Source organism: Tenrec ecaudatus, chromosome 4, assembly GCF_050624435.1.
Source record: "Tenrec ecaudatus isolate mTenEca1 chromosome 4, mTenEca1.hap1, whole genome shotgun sequence".
In the NCBI taxonomy this organism is placed as follows: Eukaryota; Metazoa; Chordata; class Mammalia; order Afrosoricida; family Tenrecidae; genus Tenrec; species Tenrec ecaudatus.
This window is the reverse complement of record NC_134533.1, coordinates 70,664,740-70,688,184: the sequence shown is the minus strand read 5'-3', so window position 1 is coordinate 70,688,184 and position 23,445 is coordinate 70,664,740. Positions and strand designations below refer to the sequence as shown.

At 38.8% G+C, this 23,445-nt stretch overlaps 1 protein-coding gene across 2 annotated transcripts in view; it reads left to right on the top strand.

Moving 5' to 3' along the window:
* FAM168A (family with sequence similarity 168 member A) overlaps positions 1-23,445 on the top strand; it is a 190,438-nt gene that overhangs the window by 113,813 nt on the left and 53,180 nt on the right. For both annotated transcript variants that reach the window (XM_075546245.1, XM_075546247.1), the window contains exon 2: positions 5,423-5,510. In XM_075546245.1, coding sequence (XP_075402360.1) covers positions 5,441-5,510 — 70 coding nt within the window. In that variant the 5' untranslated portion in view covers positions 5,423-5,440. The remainder of the gene's footprint in view (positions 1-5,422; positions 5,511-23,445) is intronic.

The window sequence follows — 23,445 nt, the reverse complement described above, 5'->3', positions numbered from 1 at the left end:
TATAGCATAGAAACAGCACTAGAGACACATAAAAATTTTGCAAGAACAATAATTTATTCACTGATAATACCTTTGTCAACAATATAAATGGTAACTGTACACATGGACCTTGCCAAGTAGGCTACACAGGAATCAGATCAATTACATCTGTGGTAAGTGATGATGGAGAAGCCCAATATCATCAACTGGAAGAAGGCCAGGAGCCGCCTGTGGGACAGACTATCAATTGCTCATCTGAAAGTTCAGTTTGAAGTTGAAGGAAATTAATACAAGTCCATGAGACTCCCTCAAGATTAGATTTGACATGTTGAGTACTAGTGACCAAATATGAGAAAGTTGTGGAATGACATCAAAGAATCTCATTTATGAGGAAAGCAAAAGGTCCTCAAAAAGGAAAGAAAGGCCAAAGTAGATGTCAGAAAAGACTGAAACTTGCATTTGAACATAGAGTACGTACAGCAAATGGAAGAAACAGTGAAGTGAAAGAGCTGAACAGAAGATTTCAAAGGGCGACCTGACAAGACAGTATTGAAATGAAACGTGCAAAGATCTTGAGGTAAAAATAAAAAAGGAAGAGCCACACACATATCAAGCTGAAAGAACTAAAGAAAACATTCAAGACTCAAGTTTACAATGTTGAAGAATTCTATGAACAAAACATTGAATGATTCAGGAAGCGTCAAAAGAAGACAGAAGGATTTAACAAGGTCATTGTTCCAAAAATAATTGCTTGATGTGCAGCCATTTCAGGAGGTAGTATGTGATTAAGAACTGATAGAATAGACAGGAATCCACGCTGTACTGAAAGTATTGCCAAAAAAACAAAGCTCCAGGAATTGATGGAATATTAACTGAGATGTCCCAACAAACACGCAATACTAGAAGCACTTACTTATGTCAAGAAATTTGGAAGGTAGCTACATACAGTTAACTACAAGAGAATCTTATGATTTGTGTTGTTGTCAAAGAAAAGTGATCCAAAAGATTTCAGGAATTATAAAACATGATCATTAATATTACATGCAAAATGTTTTTTGCTCAAGATAATTTTAAAATATGGTTACGGTAGTATTGTGATAGGGAATTGCCAGAAAGTCAAGCTGGATTCTGAAGAGGATATGGAACAAAGGATATTATCTTTAATGTCAGGTAGATCTTGGCTGAAAGTAGAGAATACCAGAAAGAGGTTTACTTGTGTTTTATTGACTATTCAAAAGCATCCCACTGAACCGATTACAAGGATCTACATGTGACCTCTTCCCTGGGGGGTGGACAACAGAAAAGTGGGTGAAGGGAGACATCGGACAGGGCAAGATATGACAAAATAATAATTTAAATTATCAATGGCTTATGAGGGAGGGGGAGGTATGGAGGGAGGGGAAAAAATGAGGACCTGATGCCAGGGGCTTAAGTGAAAAACAAATGTTTTGAGAATGATGAGGGCAATGAATGTATGAATGTGCTTTACACAGTTGATGTATGAATGGATTGTGATAAGAGTTGTGTGAGCCCCTATTAAAACGATTTAAAAAAAGCATCCCATTGTGTGAATCAAACAAATTATGGATAACATTGAGAAAATAGGAGTTCCAGAACACTTTAGCTGTGCTGATGTGGAACCTGCACAAAGAAACAGTTGTTCAAATAGAACAAGAATACTTCTTCGTGTTTGAAAATCAGGAAAAGTGTTCATTAGGGTAGTAGTCTTTCACCATAGTTATTCAGGTTTTTTGCTAAGAAAATAATCTGAGAAGCTGGACTACATGGATTAAGGTTACACTTAACACAAGCCATGGTATTTTAAATTGCGGAATATGTGTACAAAAGCTGAACAGTGAATAAGGAAAACCAAAGAAGAATAGGTGCCTTTGAATTAATGGTGTTGATGAGGAATAATGAATAATCATAGACTGCCAGAAGAAGAAAAAAAATATCTTCAAAAAAGTACAGCTCCTTAGAAGTAAAGATGGTGAGATTTTCTCTGTCATACTTTGGACATGTTATCAGAAGGGACCAATGCTTGGAGACTGACATCATGCTTGTTAAAGTTCAGGTTAGTGAAAGGGTTTGACAGAGTGGCTGCACAATGGGCTCAAACATATCATATCTAAGATTGGGAAGATAGTGCAGGTCTTAGCAGGATTTTGTTCCGTTATACATGGGATTGCTATAAGTTGGAACCAACCTGACAGCACCTTACACAACAATAATGGCTAAGGATGTCGCGTATTCTTTTCATGTCCTTTGTAGCCATTCATATATCTTATTTGATGTGTTATGGTGTCTTAGTTACCTAGTGCTCTGTAGCAGAAATACGTAGCAAGTGGGTGACTTGAATAGACATTTTTCTCAGTCTCAGTGGCTGAAAATCTGAATCTAGAGTACAGCTCCCAAGGAAAACTTTCTCTTGTGTAGGCTCTGGAGGAACACCCTTATCTTTAAGCTTCTGATCCTGGGCTATTCTCATGTGGTTTGGCATCTGTCATCCCCATCTCTGCTTGCTAGCTTGCTTGTTTCATCCTTCTAATATTTCAAAACAAATTGATTCACTCTGTGTACCTGCCACCAATCATGTCATATTAGCTTATTAAAGATATCCCATCTTCAAATGGGATTATAACTTCAAGGATAGATAGAAGTTAGGCCACACACATATTTGGGGTCACTCTCTCTGTCTTCAGTCATTAACATTCCACTCTTTCCCATGCCCCCACCCCCACCCTCCATCACCAAATTCATGTCCTTGACACATGCAAAACATGCTTACCCCTCCTTTTTCCACTTATTTTACTGTCCTCTGGAAGAATATTAACAATGATCAGTTATTATACAAGGGACACACACCTATAAAATCCTTAAAGTAGTGGAAAACAGATCAGTGTTTGGGACAGTTAGTCATAGCATTGATTGCAAAGTGGCATGAAGGAATTCTTTGGGGTGGTGAAAATATATCTCGATTGTACAACTATATGCATTTATTAGAGTTCCTGGACCCATCTTCCTTAAAAAGGGTAAATTCTATTATATGTACATTTTAGTACAGTAAATTAAAAAAGCATTTTATTAGGGGCTCATACACAAACCATACATATATCACAAACCATACATATATCAATTGTGTAAAGCACATTTGTACATTCATTGCCCTCATCATTCTCAAAGCAGTTGCTCTCCACCTAAGCCCCTGGCATCAGCTCATTTTTCCCCTCCCTCCCTTTTCCCCCCACCCCATGAACCCCTGACAATTTATAAATTATTATTTTGTCATATCTTGCACTAGTACAGTAAATGTAACTTCAAAAACAAACCTTACAACAATTCTACCAAGTAGGCATTATTCTTTGTCATTTTGTGGTTAGTAGAAACTGATGCCCAGAAAGGTTTAAGGCACGTTCTGTTGCCCCATAGTTGGTGTGTGGAATTTCCAGGATTTGAACTTAAATCTGCTCAATCATAGAACCTGTGTTTTAGCCTGTCTCTGATGCTGTTAAAGTATATAGTTCTGAAAAAAAAAAAGTATATAGTTCTGTTGTGAAAGGCTGACCTTCTCTTAGGAGCCAGGAAGTCGGCTTGCCTTTGGGCAGCTCGCAGAGTGGCTGTCACATTCTTATTCCAAATTTTGAATTCTTGGTAGCTCTCATGCTCATCAGTCATTAGTTGGGATTGAAACTGATGCTGTTGGGGAGTGCTGGCCCAGGCAGGAGCTCCTCCTGTGGCTATGCCGCTCATTTTGCAGAAGCAGGAGACCGTTTTCAAAACTGATAAGTTTCGTTGGTTATGACAAGGAATTTCATCCTTTGTCCAATCAGCGATACAAAGTGCCTTCTCATTAGGAGAGTTCACAGGACCAGTTGTGCAGCTTAGCACGGCAACCGTTTTAGGCAGAGAACTGGTTGGGTAGAAGAGAGATCAAAGGCAGACAAAATGTGCAACCAATCTTCTGTGTTCCTACACTGTGTTCATCCTTATTGTTTATGTCTGCATCCCACTTCATCATTTGCCTTGTATTTTAACAACTGTGATCTTTCTTAAACTCTCTGTGAGGTGAGTGCTAATATTTAGAGATCGTGTTGCTTGACCCTGTTCTTAAATAGCTGGCTGTGTTTTTTCCTTCTATTGAGCTCAAATCCGTTACCTCCCTTCAACTCTCACCCCCAAGCAGTCTTAGTTTCAGTTTGTGAACTGATGCCGGTTGAATCTAGCTTATTTCCTTGAGATGGTTTGTCAAGGATGTGCTGAGGATATATTTCTAGAAGGTACCCTCGGAAATCGACCACTAGTATTTTAACTTTTACCTATCTGGCTGCTCCAACTTCTATTCCGTGGGAACTCACTCTTTCTCCACCTCTTATTCGAACATCCTGGGCAGACTAATTAATAGCAGAGCAGTAAAGCCGGCTGTTGACTTATTTGCCTTCAACATTGCCTTGTTTCTTATCCTGAGGTGCTATAGGAAAAGTTAAAGACACCCCTCCACCCCCAAATTGCCCATCTACCATGTAAATCTAGTTAGGAGAGAATTGTTTGATTTTTATGAAATGTAAATAACAACTGGAGACACGTTTTCAAATACGTGTCGACCTATGTGTCACAAATAGTTGCTGAAATAAGGTAGGACAAATTGACTGACTAATAGAGTTTAATGATGGAGTTTCTATTAATCAGAATGTAGCAGGTGCTTCATTAAGATAATGAACACCACATTTGTGCAGGTGATAGTTAACTGCACACAAATTTCCAAGATTATTTCTTTCCTTTGCATAAATTTGGAAAGAGATCCTGGCTATATTCCATGTTTGCATTAAAATGATAAATGACAATAAATTCCAATTTTGTTTTTACTTAGAGCTGTTATAGTAACTGGTACCTTGTCAAGTGGAGGGGTGAGGGGCAGGTGAAACATTTGCTGCTCTTCTTTCCAGCACTGTGCACGCTCATAGCAAAACACCGGGGTTCTCCAAGTTAGCAAGGGAGGCATATACTTTACCAGGACTGGCATCATTAGAGTTATGAGGGGTCTCGGAGATCCTGAACTAATTCTCTCATTTTACGTAGTACAGCGATATCGAGAGAAAGAAGTGAGCTGATTAATGTTACATAGTATGCTGGGGCCAGTAGTCTGTGGTATATTGGGGCTGAGATTGAACTCAGAGTCTGAAGGCTTGTGTTAATCTTAGGCATGTTATGGCACCACTCTGCTTCTTAGTGTCTTTGTGAAATGAGAAATATACCAAGGATCGGGCTAAGTAACCCCCCCTCCCAAGAAAAACAACAACAACAACTTTGTGTTTGCTTATTTTCCCACAACACCATGATAATACTTCCCTTTGAATGTAAATTGGAGGTCATAGAGGGAAAGCTGATATTAAGGTGAATGAGAAATCAATAATCAGTTCTGTACTTTTTTCTTTTTTTTCTGTAGGCTCCTCAGTCTTCCAAAATGAACCCTGTGTACAGCCCCGTGCAGCCTGGGGCGCCCTATGGCAACCCTAAGAACATGGCCTACACAGGTGAGTGGTGTAGAAGTGGAAGTTAGAATGTTACCACAGCTTGGTGAAGAGCTGTTGGTGTACCACGCCTCTATAAACCCCTGGTAAAGCTTGGAAACTCTAGAGAATCTGGGGTAGAAGGAAATGACATTCTTGGAACTCAAAGTAATTGCTGTTGAGACAATTTTGACTGTAGTGAGCCTATAGGACAGAGTAGAAGAACTGCTCCTGTAGTTTTCTGAGACTGTAAACCTCTAAGGGAGCAGAAAGCCTCATCTTTCTCCCATGGATCAGCTGGTGGGCTTGAAGTGCCATCCTTGAGGTTAGCAGCTCAACTTGTAACTATGTAATTTGTAACTATGCCACCAAGGCTCCTTTTCTAAGACTTGCATGGTTGGATAGGGAGAAGGGAGGATCTATTTAAAGAGTTCTAGTATGGGTTGACCTCATGCTCATGCTAGGCAGCTTCACATACTTTAGTCTACTTTAACCGTGAAACAATTATGTAAGGTAAGCTCATTATCACCACTTTACAGATGGGAGAACCATAGTTACCATAACAACAACAAAACACACACAAATAAACCCCAAACTCACTTTCATCAAGTCAGTCCCAGTGCATGGCGACCCTATAGAAAAGGGTAGAAATGCCCTTGTGGGTTTCTGGGACTGTAACTCTTACAGGAGAAGAGTCTCATCTTTCTTCTGTGGAGTGCCTAGTGGCTTCCAACTGCTGACCTTGCAGACGTAGCCCAATTTACCTGTCATTCCTTTGTCCTGAGCTTTACCTTATTGTTAAAGAACTCATCACTGAGCTCAGGTAGCACTTTTCTGAAAAATACTTTCTTCTTTAATATTAGGCAGATTTTAAAATCATTCAGATAATAGTATTTCCATGTATAAAATGAAGTTATTAGTATTACTTCATTTCATATGATCGCTGTGAGGGTTAAACTAGTGAGGTGCTCAGTGTTTATTACCTGGCACAAAGTAACTGATAGCTATTATTATTTACAAATTATTTATAGTTATTTACAAATAAAGGGTAGGATTGTGGGAGTGTAAATGAATGAAAAATATGTGTAAGTCTTCAAGAATACTAGGGTGCATCAAAATGTTCATGGAAAAATTCTGTTCCCTTTTGAGATAGTTAAGATTTATTGTGCCCACCTAATTGAGGAGTGGAATGATAAATGGCTTGGTGAACCTTTCCTTTCTGGTTCTCGGGTCTCTTGCTCTCTGATGGTCGGACCAGGGTACAGGGCTCAGCTGGCAAGGCTCAGTTCCTGTGAGATATCCCTGAGGAGAAGTCATGTGGACTTTGCCCGATGCAGCCCTGGGTGCTAGATCAGCCATGTGGAGACCCCTGCCAGCGCTGAGATGCTTACACGCTCACTGATTTGGCTTTCCTCCTTTGGTCAGCATTGCATGCGTTTTGTGAGATTGAGGAGGACTTTGTTAATTGATGTTGGTCATATTGGCTAATGTTGGACTTAAAGGCTTGGACAGCACTGGGTTGGGATGCTTTCTTAATGTACACTTACCCTTTATATAAAACTCTCATGTACATACGTTTCTGTGGATTTGTTTCTCTAGTCTACCCAGAATAACACACTTTTCAATTCCACTTTTTCCATGAATGTTTTAAGTTCCCTTGCATTTACTGAGTTTAAATCCAAGGTGAAGATAACAGTATAAATAGACACATGGTGGTCTTTAAGATTAGCTGGAATAATGAAAAACGAGGTCCCTGGGTGGTACGAATAGTTTAACTCTGCCTGCTAGCCAACAGGTTGACCTTTTGAATCCACCCAGAGGCTACTTGGAAAACAGGCCTGGTGATCTGTTTTTTAACCTAGCCTTGGAAATCCTATGAGGCAATTCTACTTTGTACTTATGGGGTTGCCATGAGTTATAACTGACTTGACTGCAGTGAACAACAAAAATAATGTTTTGTACAATCTTGGGCTGGGAGAGGACTCCTTGTCTAGTTATTTCCAAATTGTGACCTTGAAGAACCCTCGGGAAATTCTTCAGGGATTCCTCATACTTTTGATTACACACACACACACACACACACACACACACACTTTTGTAAAGCATGCACACATGTGTTAAGTTTCTAAGATGCATGTTAATTTAAAAAACCCTACCATTTGCAGCTGTTTATGTTTATAAATCAGGATTTCCTCAATGCTTAGCATCTACTGCAACATTCAGAAGTATATTGGAGCCTGAATCTGATATGACTGCAGCTGTCATCTTTCAGTCTCATGTTTTATTCATTACATCAGCTTATTATTATTCAGCCTTAAAAGTAAATAATTTCTGTTTAAAATACTATTGCATATTTATTTATTTATTTATTATTTTAAAAACATTTTATTAGGGACTCATACAACTCAATCCATACATACATCAATTGTATAAAGCACATCTCTACATTCTTTGCCCTCATTTTCAAAGCATTTGCTCTCCACTTAAGCCCTTTGCATCAAGTCCTTTTGTGCCCTCCCTCCCCGCTCTCCTCTCCTTCATGCACCCTTGATAATTTATAAATTATTATTTTGTCATATCTTGCCCTGTCTGGCGTCTAACCTCGAAAACCAACCCGGTCAACTCCTCTCCAGCTCTGGTCAGGGGGCGTGCGCTGGTGGCTTTGGTGACTCTAGATAACTATTGCATATTTATACTCATCAAATAAATTCCATTGGGCAATACTATTGATTGGGCAATACTTCATGCCCCTGTAGCTCAGGGAGCCTGTTGCTTTTTCTTCTTCCCAGCTCAGGGAGCTTTAGTAAACTAAAAGTGTTTGACAGACAGAACCAAGGGAATCCTGTGGGGCCTGGGCTTCCAGTTTGCTATTATCCTTCATTCTTTCTGAGTTGCTAAATTTGAGGTGGAGGAAAACAGTTGTGTTTAGCTATTGTTTTGCACAAAGAAGCGTGCTATATTAGAAAGACATATTTTATTAGGTAAATCTGCTGTACAAGACCTCTTTAAAGTGTTTATCAGAAGAGACCAATCCCTGGAGAAGGACATCATTCTTGGTAAAGTAGAATTGCCATGACCAAAAGGCCTTCGAGGAGATGCATTGACCCAGTGACGGCAACAATGAGCTGAAACATATGAAGAGTTGTCTGCAGTGTTGCTGTGAGTCAGAACCCACTCGGCTCTAACAACAGATTAGAAAGGGAGCAACAACAAAAAGAGGAAACAGACCTTCTTTCAGATTGGTACAATTTAGTGAATATGTTTTAATTTCATGATCAACCAAAACATAAACCTTGATATCCTGGAGTCAATTCTGACTCATAATAACACACACACACACACACACACATGTTTTATTGACATATAATTCCCAAACCATACAATTCAATAGTTTAATCATCTTTAAAAACAGTTGTACAGGCATTACAGTCAATTTTAGAACTTTTTCTTCTTCATATTTATTGTTATTAGCTCCCTGTTTCCCCCCAGTATTCTTTGCCATACCCCTAAGGAACCATTAACCCAGGAACTACCTCTCTAGATTTACCTATCCTAGATTTCACATACAGAAAAACATTAAAACAAACAAACAAAAACCTAACAACAATAACAAAGTAAAACAGAGAAAAACTTCAAGCAAAAAGAAAGCTGAAAATATTAAAAACTGGGACAAATTTAAAATGGGTCAAAAGAGAGTTCAAATGATAATGTGCCAAATTTTAACATAACTAAATCTGCAGTATTCTACTTTGCTGTGCATTCTGCATGGTAACAAGGCTGTTCACGTCCCTGGTCTATGGTAAGAGGGGATTCACCAGAGGCTTAATTCACTTGTATTTTCCCTTTATTTTTAAAAAATAAAAATAGCTTTAAAGTGATCAATAAGATAATAATATAAAAATGATAATATATTACATTTTAACCTAAATATATCTGCCATAATTGACTTCACAGTGTTTTCTGTCTGATAACAGGGCTATTTACTGGTATATCCCTCAACAACATATTACATAACTACCACAGGTTGGTAATGGGGGAGGCTGTAAATCTTTATGGAAGCTAATTGTTACAGTTTTCTCTCAAGGAGCCATTGGGTTGGGCAGGAACCACCACCTTCTGTCTAGCAATCGACTGCTTTTTTTTTAAAATCCTTTTATTGGGGACTCTTAAACAGCTCCTGTAACAATCCATCATCAATTATATCAAACACATCTGTATATATGTTGTCATTATCATTTTCAAAACATTTTTTTCTGCTTGAGACCTTGATATCAGCTCCTCTTTTTTCCTTCCTTCCTCCACCCTCCCACCCTCATGGGCCCCCGATAAATTATAAATTATTATTATTTTCATATTTCACACTGTCCACTGCCTCTCTTTGCTCACATATCTGTTGTAGCTAAATGCTTTAACCACGGTGCCACCGGGTTTTTTGAATGAACAACACAAAACTCTGCCATTGAGTCAATCCTGACTCATTATGACTCTGTACAAGGCTTCTCGGACTTTGTAAATCTTTATGGGGTCGACATCTTCATCTTTCTCCCTGAGAACTGGTGGTGGGTTACCTTGTGATGAGCGGGCTAATGCTTACCCGACAGTGCCACCAGGCCTCCTTGAACATCCACCAGGTCCAAATTCCAGCTCTGTTAGGTAATACTAGCAGGTTGAATTTGGACAAGTTGGTTAACAGTCTGTGAAACAATTTTAAGGTAATTTCTCTGCTGAGAATTTTAAGAACACACAGGTAGTGTAAATTCCACACAATTTCACAAAAACCAGGGTTTCAATTTCTTAGGGAAATTCTTTTTTCTAATCTGCTTTCTTTTTTGTCTCTGTTCTTTTGGGTTGATTACACAAACAAAAAACAGCTAAAAAAATCCTTGGCAATATAATTTCTTTAAAATCCCAGCAGCTTTATACAGAGGTATTTTACTTTCAGCTTTTAGTCTCTCTACGGTCCTGTTTCTTCTCTAACTCACCCCCACCTACTCACTCACTGCCTTCTAGTTGATTCTGACTCAGGGCTACCTTATAGTACAGAGTAGAAACTACTCCAGAGAAATACAAGTCTTTAGGAGATCAGACGACCTCATCTTTTTCTTGTGGAACGGTTGCTGGATTCGAGCCACCAACCTTTTTGTTAGCAGCCCCACACTTAACCGATTGTACCATCAGGGTAATGAAAAGCAAGCCCTTTAATTACCCAGTTCAAAAAACCTCCTCAGAGCAGCCCGGCATCAATAGAGTGCTTACTTTCCTCTTTATTTTTGATCCTTCAGGTTTTATTTTTTTATTCCTTCAATTCTCAACTGTGCCTATGAATGAGGTATTTATTATAGTTTATCCAGCCTTTCTAGGTTCTATACAGTATGCAGATTTTCTGGTTTTTTTCCTTCCCTCCCCCCTCCAACTTCCGACAGCCTCTTTTCTGCCTCCTTCCTCAACGTCCCCTCCCAACCTGCCACTCCAACTGCCCAGTATGCTGGTTTTCATAATTTGTTTTCTTCATAGTACTGGAAACATAAGATCGATGTAAAACAATTTATAAACAAGTGCTTGATATAGTGTATTATAATCAGCATTTGTTATTCTTAGTAACAATAATAGCTATGTTAAAGGTATTTAACATGTATATTAATTATAACTTTTATAAGTCACATGCCTCACAGTACTCCTCTTTTTACAGATAAACCGGTTAATTCAGGTCATGCCTAGTATATGTGGTTTCTAAGAGACATAAAATTTGAACCCAGGTTTTAATGATTTCAAAGTGCATATTCTTTCTGTTATAGCAAGGTGGTCTGTTTTAAAATATGTATTTATCTTAGTATTCCCAGTAGTAAATGAGAGAGTGGGATGAAACAGGAGTGGGTGTCCCAGCATGCCATAGAGACACCCCAGGCTGCAGTCAATGTTCCCATGGTGTGAGAACCCCTGCCCAGGTGACGTGTGACTCACAGGTTAGGTATTCCACTGGTAGTGTAGCTTGCAAATTGAGGCACAGAACAAGCAAGGCAGCCGCACTCTTGTTCAATGATCAAAGAGCAAGAGACAAGAAAGGGGAGGCTCCCAAGCCATTTATCTCTCCGCCCTTCAATTAATCCCACATGTGTTTATCGGCCAGGCTGGCACAATAAACTAACTATCTCAGTAAACTAGATTGCCTTTCCTGGCGATTTGAGAACCTCTCCTATGAGGAGCTCAAAGACTACTCCTGGCCAACAGATGATAGTTGAGGGAAGGAGAAGCAAACTTAGAGGGTCAAGTTGGTTGTAATGAGGTTTGCTTGCTTTAGAGGCGATGGAGTAGCAGCCACAGAGAACAGAGCTCATGGTTTGAAATTCATTATGAAGTCTTGGATGAGCAATAAATTATCTGTAAATACAAAAGGAGCTCTGGTGGCACAGTGTTTAGCTCTTGGCTGCTTACAGGTCTTTGGCTGGAACCCACCAGCTCTGCAGGAGACAGATGAGGCAGTGTTTCCATGAAGTTTACAACTTTGGAGATCCTATGGGCAGTTCTCTACCTTATAGGGTCAGTATGGGTTAAGATTGTCTTGAGGGAAAGGGATTTTGTTGTTGCTTTTTATATTACTTAACAACCCTGACACCTTTTCTTTTTCTTTTTTTTTAAATCATTTTATTGGGGGCTCGTACAACTCTTATCACAATCCATACATACATCCATTGTGTGTCAAGCACATTTGTACATTTATTGCCATTGTCCTAAAAACATTTGCTTTCTATTTGAGTCCTTGACATCAGCTCTTCATTTTTACCCTCCCTCCTTGCTCCCCCCTCCCTCATGAACCCTTTATAATTTATAAATTATTATTTTGACTTATCTTACACTGTCCGACAATTCCCTTCACCCACTTTTTCTGTTGTTTGTCCCCCAGGGAGGAGGTTATATATAGATCCTTGTAGTTGGTTCTCCCTTTCCAACTCACCTTCCCTCCATCCTCCCAGTATTGCCACTCACGCCATTGGTCCAGAATGGATCATCTGCCCTGGATTCTCTGTGTTTCCAGTTCTATCTGTACCAGTGTACATCCTCTGGCCTAGCCAGATTTGTAAGGTAGAATTGGGATCATGAGAGTAGGGGGTAAGGGGGAGAGGAAGCATTTAGGAACTAGAGGAAAGTTGTATGTTTCATTGTTGCTACATTGCACCCTGACTGGCTGTCTCCTTCTGGAGACCCTTCTGTAAGGGGGTGTCCAGTGGCTATTTGTGTCCAGTGGCCTACAAATGGGCTTTGGTTCTCCACTCCACACTCCCCACCTCATTCACAATGATATGATTTTTTTGTTCTGATGATGCCTGATACCCGATCACTTCGACACCTCGTGACTGACCGCCCAGAGTGGTGTGCTTCTTCCATATGGGCTTTGTTGGTTCTGAGCTAGATGGCCACTTGTTTACCTTCAAGCCTTTAAGACCCCAGACGCTGTATCTTTTGATAGCTGGGCACCATCAACTTTCTTCACCACATTTGTTTATGCACCCATTTGTCTTCAGGGATCATGTCTGGAAGGTGAGCATCATGTCTGGAAGGTGAGCATCATGGAATGCCAACTTAATAGAACAAAGTGTTCTTGCATTGAAGGAGTACTTGAGTGGAGGCCCAATGTCCACCTGCTACCTTAATGCTAAACCTATAAATATATGCACATAGATAGATTTCTCCATCATTATATATAAATATATCTACATATGTACATGTCTGTCTTCAGACCTCTATAAATGCCCTTTGTCTCCTAGTTCTTTCCTCTAGTTCCTTTGACTTTCCTCTTGTCCCAGTATCATGTTCAGCCTTCATTTGGGTTTCAGTAATTCCTCTCGGTTACATTGCCCTTGAACAAGCCCTACCAGGCCTCTTCCACCCACCTTACCACTGATTTTGGATCACTTGTTGTTCCCTTGTCCCTTGGTTGGTTAATACCACTTCCTTTCCCCCACCTCTCCCTCTCCCGTGACCCCCCAACCATCTGTCCAGTTGTTTTCTCCTTCAGATTGTTTATCCAGCCTGTCTTATCTAAATAGACCTGCAGAGATAATACGCACAAAAGAACCAGACAGAGCAAAACAAAGTGACAAAAGAAAACAAAAAAGCCAATGACCAAAAAAAGAAAAAAACCCCACAAGAAAAGCGTTAAATAGTTCAAGATCTGTTTGTTGACTTTTAGGAGACACTTGCCCTTTTCAAGTGTTCTCTTTTTTTTTTCTAGATACTACCTGATATTTTCCTGTTTGTGTTTTCTTTTCTTCTTCAACTGGTCCTGGATAGTCTGTTGTCTGACTTTTCTCTACTTACCTTAGTGTTCAAGAACCTAGCCCCAGCCTGTTCTCGTCTTCTTTTGCTTTAGTGACTGTTTAGGCTGGTAATTCATAAGCCCTATCTGCAGCAAATTTCTCTTGTGGTTCAGGGTAGCTGGTTTCTGAACATCTCCATTAATGTTTTCTCTTTGCCTGTAACCCATTTTTCTCTCTATCAGTTTGTGATTGGTACCACTATCCAATTATTCCTTTAAATCAGAATTGTGAGTCATCCTAGACACCTTTTTTGCCTTTTGCCATCTGTTTCTAATCCCTACATTGTCTTTTTCTTTTTTAAAATCTCCTTTATATTTCTCATGAGAGAAAGATGAAGCTTGCCACTTCGGTAAAAAGTTACAGCCTCGGAAACCCACAGGGATTGCTCTGCCCTGTTCTAAAAGATCACTTTGAGTAGGAATCAACTGAATGGCAGTGAGTGAATGAGCGATAAGAGTATTTGAGATCAAGTCCAGCCCTCTTCTTTATAAACGAGGTTCCTAAAATCTAAGTGCCTGCGGAAAGCACTTATTCAGATCCACAGTGAATTCCTTGTCTGATTTACTTCTGTATTTCTTGTTCCACACACAGCTCTTGGCACATCGTGAATATTAAATATTAAAAAAAAATAAAGTAGAACCCAAACTTTTTCAGTCAAGCTAGTTCTCTTTCTGTTCAGGTTTCATTTGGAGAAAGTCACTCGGTCATCTTCAGAGCTTCATATGTAAACAAAGGATAATTGAAACCACCTACTACATAGGGCTTTGAATACCATTGGATATAATATGTATGTGAACAGCATCTGATATGTAGTTAGGCTTTTGTTGGATACTAAAGAATTGATAGTCACTGTTTTGTTACTGGTTATCATATGTCTAGCTTGCAGCACAGGGGCTTATACAGACTAGATTATTGGTAAAACTTTTTTCCCCTAGATACTTATTTATTATAACAATATATTGTTAAAAATATTTTCCAATCCAACATTTTTATATATATAATTGATTTCACATTCATTTTGTTGTGCAACCATCACTATTAACTATTTCTAAATTATTCCATTACCAGTAACAGAAAATGAATGCTCCCTAAGTAGTGATGCTCTTTCTCCTCCCTCCTCCTAACCCCAGGAACCATTAATAAACTTTGGTCTCCGCACATCCATCTAATGTAAATATTTCATATATGTGGCATCGTACATTTGTTCTTTTCCATCTTTTTTTCACTCATTTTTTTTCTAGATTCATCTATGTTGCAGCCTGTATCAGGACCTCATTTCTCCTTTTGCCTGAGTAACATCCTAGTGAATATATATATCACATTTTGCCCATTGATCTGTGAAGGAAATTCGGGCTGTTTCTATCTTTTAGATATTATCAGTAGTGCTGCAGTAGAAAAAATTGTATACAAGTTCTGTTTGCCGACATGAATATATATATATATATATATATGGTGTATATACCCCGGAATGGATCATATGGTATTTCTGTGTTTAACTTTAAAAAAATAGTTTTATTGACAGATAATTCACATGTCATACAATCCAGTAGTTCAGTCATATTTTAAAAAGTTGTGTAGACATGCCTACAACCAATTATAGAGCATTTTATTCTTCCTGTACTCATTGTTAGTAGCTCCCTATTTCTTTCCTGCCTTACCCCTAAGAAACTTAATCCAGTGGTGTCTTGATAGATTTATCTACCCCTGATTTTTATACAAAACAAAAAAACCCCAAAACTTCAACAGTGATAACAAAATAAACAGAGATAAACCTCAATTGAATTGAAAGCAGAAAATATTAAAAACTAGAAGAGATTTTAAACGGGCCAAAGGGAGATAAAATGATGAGATGTTAAATTTACCTTCAATACGTCTGCAGTACTCCACCTTCCAGCGCACTCTGTCTGATAGCAAGGCTGTTCACGTCGCTGCTCTGTGGGCAAATGGGACTCGCCAGAGGCTTAACCCATGCAGCAGCCTGCAGATGGATCTTGGGATTTCGTTGTCTTCCAAAGCCTTCTGCAAAATGGGTGTTCATAATTTAAGCTCTAGTATTGTTCCCTCTTCCAATCTTAAATTTTATTATGTACAATCCTTGCATTCCAAGGCGGGTGTTATTCTTTGTGGCCTTACCTGGCACTTCACTTAGTTGGCTGCTTATTTTCAGAAAGACCTTTAAGATCCCAGATGCTGTTCTTTCGGATAACTGGGCACCATCTGAATTCTTCACCACACTGTGCTGTAGTATTCATATCTTCAGTGATCTCTTCATGAGAGCAAGCATCAAGCAGGGCCATGTCATGAGAACTTGTTCTTAGATTGGGACTAGGATTAAGTGCAAACTCAAAATTCATTCATTTATTTATGGTTTATATATGCCCTTGGTTTATTTTAGAGGTATTATCTTCATTTTATTCCTTTATTTATAAATCATCTCCACAGAACATATGGTAATTGTATTGATAGTATCAATAATTTAGCCAAACGTATAGTTTAAAGGAATGTTGAGAAAAGGAAATTATCCATGCATAGGACAGCTTTTTAGACCAAAATACACAGATTATTGACTTATACAGATTAAACATTTAAGGGACTGGACACTGTTTAGACAGACAGTGAGCATTAGTGATAGGCAAAACTTTCAAAACACTCATTATCAAAGGCAGAACCATTCCTGCTAGACTAAGACATGTCATACAAGAAAGCAAAGAGAACATTTCCCAAATGGCTAGTGACTGTGGGCATTTTTTGGATGTGTTTGTTAGCCATTTGAGTGTCGGTTTCTGTGAACTGTTAACATTTTGAGGAACTGATGAACTATTTTTCATAGTGCTTGTACTATATTCTCATCAGCAGTGAAGAAAGGTTCCAGTGTGCCCACTTTCTTACCAATGCTTGTTTTTGCCCTTAAAAAAAAAATCCTGAATGGATTCTGACACAAAGACACAATCAAATAGGGTAAAACTGCCCCTGTGGGTTTTCCTAAACTGTAACTCTTTGTAGGAATAGAAAGCCTCATCTTTTCTCTTAGAGCAGCTGGTAGTTTCACACTGCTGACCTTGCTGTGGTTAGCAGCCCAACACATAACCACTGTGCCACCAGGGCTCCCATAACCACCCTAGTGGGTACCAAGTGCTATCTCTTTGTGGTTTTGATTAGCATCTTTCTGATGACTCATGAAGGAGCCATAATATGACTGTGAGCTAGACAGTGGGTTATTAATCACAAGGTAGGATGTTCAAACTCATTAGCCACTCTTGGAAGAAAGATGAGACTGCCTGCTCCTATAAAGGTTTATGGTGCTCAGACCTGTTCTAATCAAAAGATATATTGCATTAAGTCAATCTGCTGCATAAAACCTCTTTAGAGTATTGAGGAGCAAGGATATTACTTTGAGGACTAAGGTGTGCCTGACCATGGTATTCTCCATTGCATCATATGCACGTGGAAGTTGGACATTGAATAAAGAAGACTAGAAAAATCCATGTACTTGAATTGTGGTGCTGGAAAGGAATATTGAATATTTAGCCATGGACTGCTAAAAGGACAAGCTGATCTATATTGGAACAAGTAAGGTCAGAGTGCTCCTTAGCGGCAAGGATGGCAAGACTTTGTCAGACATACTTTTGGACATATTGTCAAGAAAGACCAGTCACTGGAGAAGGAGTTCATGTTTGGTAAAGTGGAAGCGTGGCGAAAAAGAGGAAGGCCCTCAACGAGATGGATTGACATAGTAGCTGCATCAATGGGCTCAGGCACAGATACAATTGTAAAGATGCAGTGTTTCCTCCTGTTGTACATAAGATCACTATGGGTCAGAGCTGACCCAGTAGCATCTAACATCAATAAGCCTGCCTATAGGATCACTATCAGTCCAGATCTACTTGATGGCAATGCGTTTGGTTCAGTTATATAATTTATGCTGTGGAATATCTTTCCATGTGCTTCTTGGCTATTTACACATCTCTTTGCTCAAAGGATTTGCCAATTTTTGACACATTTATTGGATATTGTTCACTTATCATATGATTCAATTGTTCGATCACATCAAGAAGAGTTAGAGTTGTATAATCAATTCTAGAACATTTTCTTTTTCCTTGTACTGATCATTATTAGTTCCCTATTTCCCTCTAATATCCCCTGCCATACCCTTAAGGAACTGACTATAGATTTGTTTATCCTGAATTTCATATACAGAAAAAGTTAAAACAACAATAACAAAAAACTAACAATAATAACAAAGCAATTACAGAAAACCTCAATTGAAAAGAAAGCAGGAAATATTAAAAACTAGAACGAAGTTAAAAGGGGAAATCAAATGATAAACTGTTGCGTTTTTACTTAGCTGTATTGCAACAATCCACTTTCCAACACATTCTGCCAGGTAGCAAGCCTAGTCACCTCCCAGGTGTATCTATGGCCAGAGAGGATCCCCTTCACTGTTTTTAACTGAAACAACTTTAACTTGAGTCAAGAGATATCAATTGAGAAGATATTGCAGTTTAACCTAAATACATCGTCCATAATCAATTTTATAATGATCTTTGCCTGATAATAAGGCTATTCACATCCTTCAACTGGTCAGAGGGGATTCACCAGAGGCTTAATCCATATTTGCTTTGTCCATTTTTTGGTTACATTGTTTGACTTTTTGTTGTTAGACTTTTAACAGATTTTGAAGGATTGAAAGAAGAAAGAAAGAAAAAGGGATAAGATGGGAATCTAAAAAAGTCTAGGGTCATAGTAGAGAAGTATAAGATGGGTTGAGAAAAACATTGCTTTTACATGGCAAAGGAGTGCCTGAGACAGGTGACAATTGTGGGAGAGATTGGTCTTGCTTTGTAGGTGGTGAGCTGAGATTCAGAAATTTTCATTTGGATGATCTATTGTGAGTGATCAAGTCTTCTGGATGGACCAGATGGAAACATGTTCAGTAGAGAGGTTTTTCTGTATATAAGTCATATAAGCAGCGGAGACCCTCCGTGAAAACATCAAGGAGTCCTCCCCTTGCCTATTTAGTTTGTGACTTTGTTATTTTTAGAATAATCCTATTTGAAGCTTCTAACAATTCTCTCCAGCACTGCTTTGCAAAGAGGAGCTGTCCTCAAACCTCCTATATTACCAGCTTTAGAATGACTCAATTTGAGTCTCATCTTTGCTAACAAACCAGAAGCCCAAATCACTGCCATCGAGTTGATGCTGACTCTACTCATAGGACAGGGTAGAACTTCCCCTGTGGGTTTCTGAGACTGTACCTCTTTATTGGGAGTAGAAAGCCCAAGTTTCAAAACAAAACAAAATTCGACTCCTATGACTTTTTTTTTCCAGAACAAGCCCCCCCATACACATATAATAATAGATAATAATTATAATACTTTACATCTTGAAAAGTCTTTATTACATGCGATCTCAGTTGATTCTGATAACAGCACTGTGAGGTTGCAGAAATTTCTATTAAAACATCCATCTTAAGCAGTTAAGGATGAGGAAGTGTTAATAAACCTAAACAATGTCCTACCGCTAGTAAATGGTAAAGCCAGCATGAAAATTAAGGGTTACTAGAAGGTAAATACAAATCTGTTGTTTTTTCTACTCCATCAAGCTGTCAAGGCCCTTCAGGGCTTCAGAGTAAATAGGAGCAGTCATTGTGTGACACCAGTACAAAAAGCAGATTGAGTGAATATTGTTTGTGTAAGAAATATGCACATTAAATGAATTTGCTATTTGACTAACCGGTAACTTTCTCAGATCGCAAAATGATGTTCCACCTCTATAGAAAAGATTGATTTTCCCCCCAAAGAAAGAAGTGTTGATGTGTTGGATTGTTAACGACTTACGCCAAAATCCTTCTTAGCTTATTGTTCTCTGTAGGCGTTATTAAGTATTTGTATGTATTGCTAGACTATGAGTTTCTTAAGGGCAAGAGTCATGTGTTACTTACCCCTGCTGTAGTTAGCTGTTCATCAAGCTAAATCTTGGATTAAATTATAATCATTAATATATTTTTAATTGTAGTATTAATGTTGCTTTTGATTATTATTATTAACTAGCATTAATGATGGCCAACAGAGTACCAGATACTTTACAAACTTTGTCTGCATTTTCATGACAACCCTGCAAGGGAGAGCTATTATTGTTTTACATCTGAGGAAAGAGGGTTTAGCAATTGTGAGGATAGCACAAGACGTTGTACATTGGATTACTGTGAGTCAGAACCAACTCTATGACACTAACAATAACAAGTTCAGTAACTTAGTTATTCTAGGATGACTAGGTATTCAAGATCTGAGTTGGATGCAGTACATAATTCATCTCACCAAATCTTCATGGCGTAACTGTAAGATAAAAAACTCTTAATAAGAATTCCCCCACCTCAGTACCCCCAAAAAATAATTAAAAAATTTAAAACCTACTGTCATTGAGTCGGTTCTAATTCACAGCAATGCTATCTATATAGGGTTTCCTAGGCTGTAAATCTTCTTAAGAGCAGATGGTCTAATCTCTTCCCTGGAGTGGCTGGTGAGCTTAAGCTAGTGAAATTTCAGTTAACAGAGCAATGCTTAATTAACCCTATGGCACCACCAGCACTCCAAGACAGATATTATTATTTGGCTTTATAATGAAAAAAAAATGGCACGGTCAAATAATGTTTCTCAAGAAATAGAAGATTTCATCCCAATTTCACCTGGCTCCAAAGGCCCTGTTCTTTTCTCTCTTCCATGACGGTTGAAGGGGAAGACTTAGATTAGAATAAAACTGTTTCTTTAGTTGGACTCCGGTAACTCACTTAAGAAATAAGGAGGTCATCCCTAATATCCCTTAGGAATTGTTAAAGAGCAGGGATCTACTACATGTGTTTTCCTTTTCAGCAGAGAAGTTCTGCTCTTGTCTATTTTATATTTTAGACTTCCAAGCAAGATGCTTGAAGAAAGGGTTCTGCTGCCACAGGACCTAATTGAACTCGTCCAGATGATCTTCTAGTTTTATTATACTCTCTAGTCTTTAAATTGTAAGATTGACCGCTTTCTGAAGTTACATACACAGAGGCTCCTCACCTTAACTAGTACAGAAGGGGAAACATAGATATACAAACATGGAGATAATTAGAATATATAAGAAAAGTGTTATCTATTCCAAGAAGCTTATTACAATAAGTAAAATAAGTAAATTGCTGTAGAAAGTATGATGTGAGTGGGGTAGGGGCCACAAATGCATCAGAGACTGACAACTGAAAAGACTCCTAAGATGGCAAATGTGAAACTAGATTTTGAAGCTCAAGAAGTTCTGAGTTCCAAGTTTGATTTAGCTACCGATGGCTGTGAGGCACTGGCCAAGCCTTACCTGTCTCTGCTTTCACTGTCCTACGTCCAGAAATTTCCTTTCCTCCTCAAATATTCTATGAATTCATTTATAAATTTGTTATGTCTCCTTTCATAAATCAACCAATTGACTCATTGCTTTAATCCATTCCTTTTCCTCTTGAATGCTTATTTTAAAATCTCTAGGATTAATGAAAGGTTCAGAAGAGGAAATGATGTTGAGAACTCAGTAGCCCCCTACTCAGAGCCCTTTCCTATGGTGGCAGTAACTTCTGTCCACCCAGGATTTCTTTCCCTAGAGCTCTTGACTTTCTTTGACAAAATTAATAGGAAACTATGAGAGCTTTTTCACAAGTATTTTCTGAAAGGTTAGCTATAGCCACCACCAATGAAAAATTTCCTTTTCCTGCTAATTAAGCTCATGCAATTTAATTTATGTTTTATTAGCTATTTATGCTTTTTAGTCATTGCCAAATAATGTTTTGTGGCACTGAATATAGCTGAACATTAGTGAGATATTGATAGAGGCTAAACTGTGCATGAGTTCTTAATTGAGTAACTTCAGCGGCTTAGTATAGTGGGGACAGCTAATACATTCTGCCACTTCTTTGTCAGACTTTCAGTAGGGGTGGGGAATCATTATTCTGCCAAGGGTCATTTGGATAGTTATACCGCCATTCTCAGGCCATGCTTGTCACACATTTAATTAAATCACCTTTAATGTGATGCCGGAACTGCTTCTCTTGGTAAATCATGTGATGTTAGTTGATATTGATGATTTCTCAGACCTTATAGATCCCTGGTGGAGTAGTGGTTACGAATTGGGGTGCTAACTACAAGTTCAGCCGTTTGAAACCACCAGCGGTTGCTTGGGAGAAAGATGGTGCGTTCTACTCTGTCCTCTAGGGTCTTTATGAGTCCGCATCAACTGATGGCAGTGAGATAGGACCTCATGTTGAATGCTCCCCACCCGATTAAAGGCATAATTGTCACACACTCACTCTCTTCTCCACCATTGCCCCTGTCCACCCCGATCAGTACTCTGGCAAACACAGGTGTGTTATGGGAAAAGCTTGAGAGTCACTTGTTTAGAGATTTTTGGTTTTCTTAAAAGCAGCTGCTGGTGGCAGATGCCCGCTTTGGGAGATTGATGAACCCTCACTTCAAACTTGCCCTGTCTTCTAGAGTATATTATGTGGAACTTCTAAGAGACTTCTTCTGAACTCCAAGCATCTTTGTAAAGGTTAATCTTAAAACACCGTAACAACAACAACAACAAATCTCCAGGCACTTCACAGTGCCCTGAAGCATTTTCAATCTGGTCCTTAGTGAAATAAAAATCTATAGAAACCCATCACTATTGATTTTTACAGTGTTTCATTTATTTGTTTGTTGTTGTTTGGTAAAAAAAAATAGTTAATGGGTTGACTATCTTGTTATAGTGAACTTTGTTGGGATAAAGAGATATTATCAACATCTAAAGGTGCCAAATATGGGTTTCCAAAGTCTTTGTGACTGATTGATGTAACTTTATGACAATGATTTTTTTTAACAAATCATTTTATTGGGGGCTCTTACCGCTCTTATAACAATCCATATGTCAATTGAATCAAGCACATTTATACATATGTTGCCGTCACCATTTTCAAAACATTTTCTTTCTACTTGATCCCTTGGTATCAGCTCCTCTTTTTTCCCTTCCTCCCCCACCTTCCCACCCTCGTGAACCCTTCATAAATTATAAACTATTATTATTTTCATAACACCATCCACTGTCTCCATTTACCCACATTTCTGTGACAGCGATTTTTAAAGTGCAGTCCCTAGACCTAGGAACTTGTTAAAAATGCAATTTCTTAGGCCCCATCCCAATCCTTCTGAAGTAGAAGCCCTGAAGGGGGATCCCAGCACTCTATTTCTGCAGGGCCACCAGATGATTTTGGCACACATACCTACCAGTTAGTAAATGTTTAGTAAAGTCTTTGTTCTTTTTCTGTGAGCTTGTATAGAAACTTTGCCATCATACATGCCATAATTTCTCAGGAAAATGCCCTTAAGTTCCAATAGCTTCAGATGTCAAACTTACGTGTCACCAGTGGGCGGCTGTCCTCTTCCCAGACAGATCAGGAGCTCTTTGAGCAGGCGTCCCTCAACCCTGGCGTGAGTGAAAGTTCCGGCTCCCGGCAGAATGGCCCGCAGTCTCTTTGCCTTGCACATCTTAAGAAAACTAAGTAATTGGCCCCCAAAATTGTCTTTTAAATGACTCATTAGGTGAGGTCAAAAGTGTGATTACTTTAAAATTCTTAGCTGGTAGGGAAGGTACTT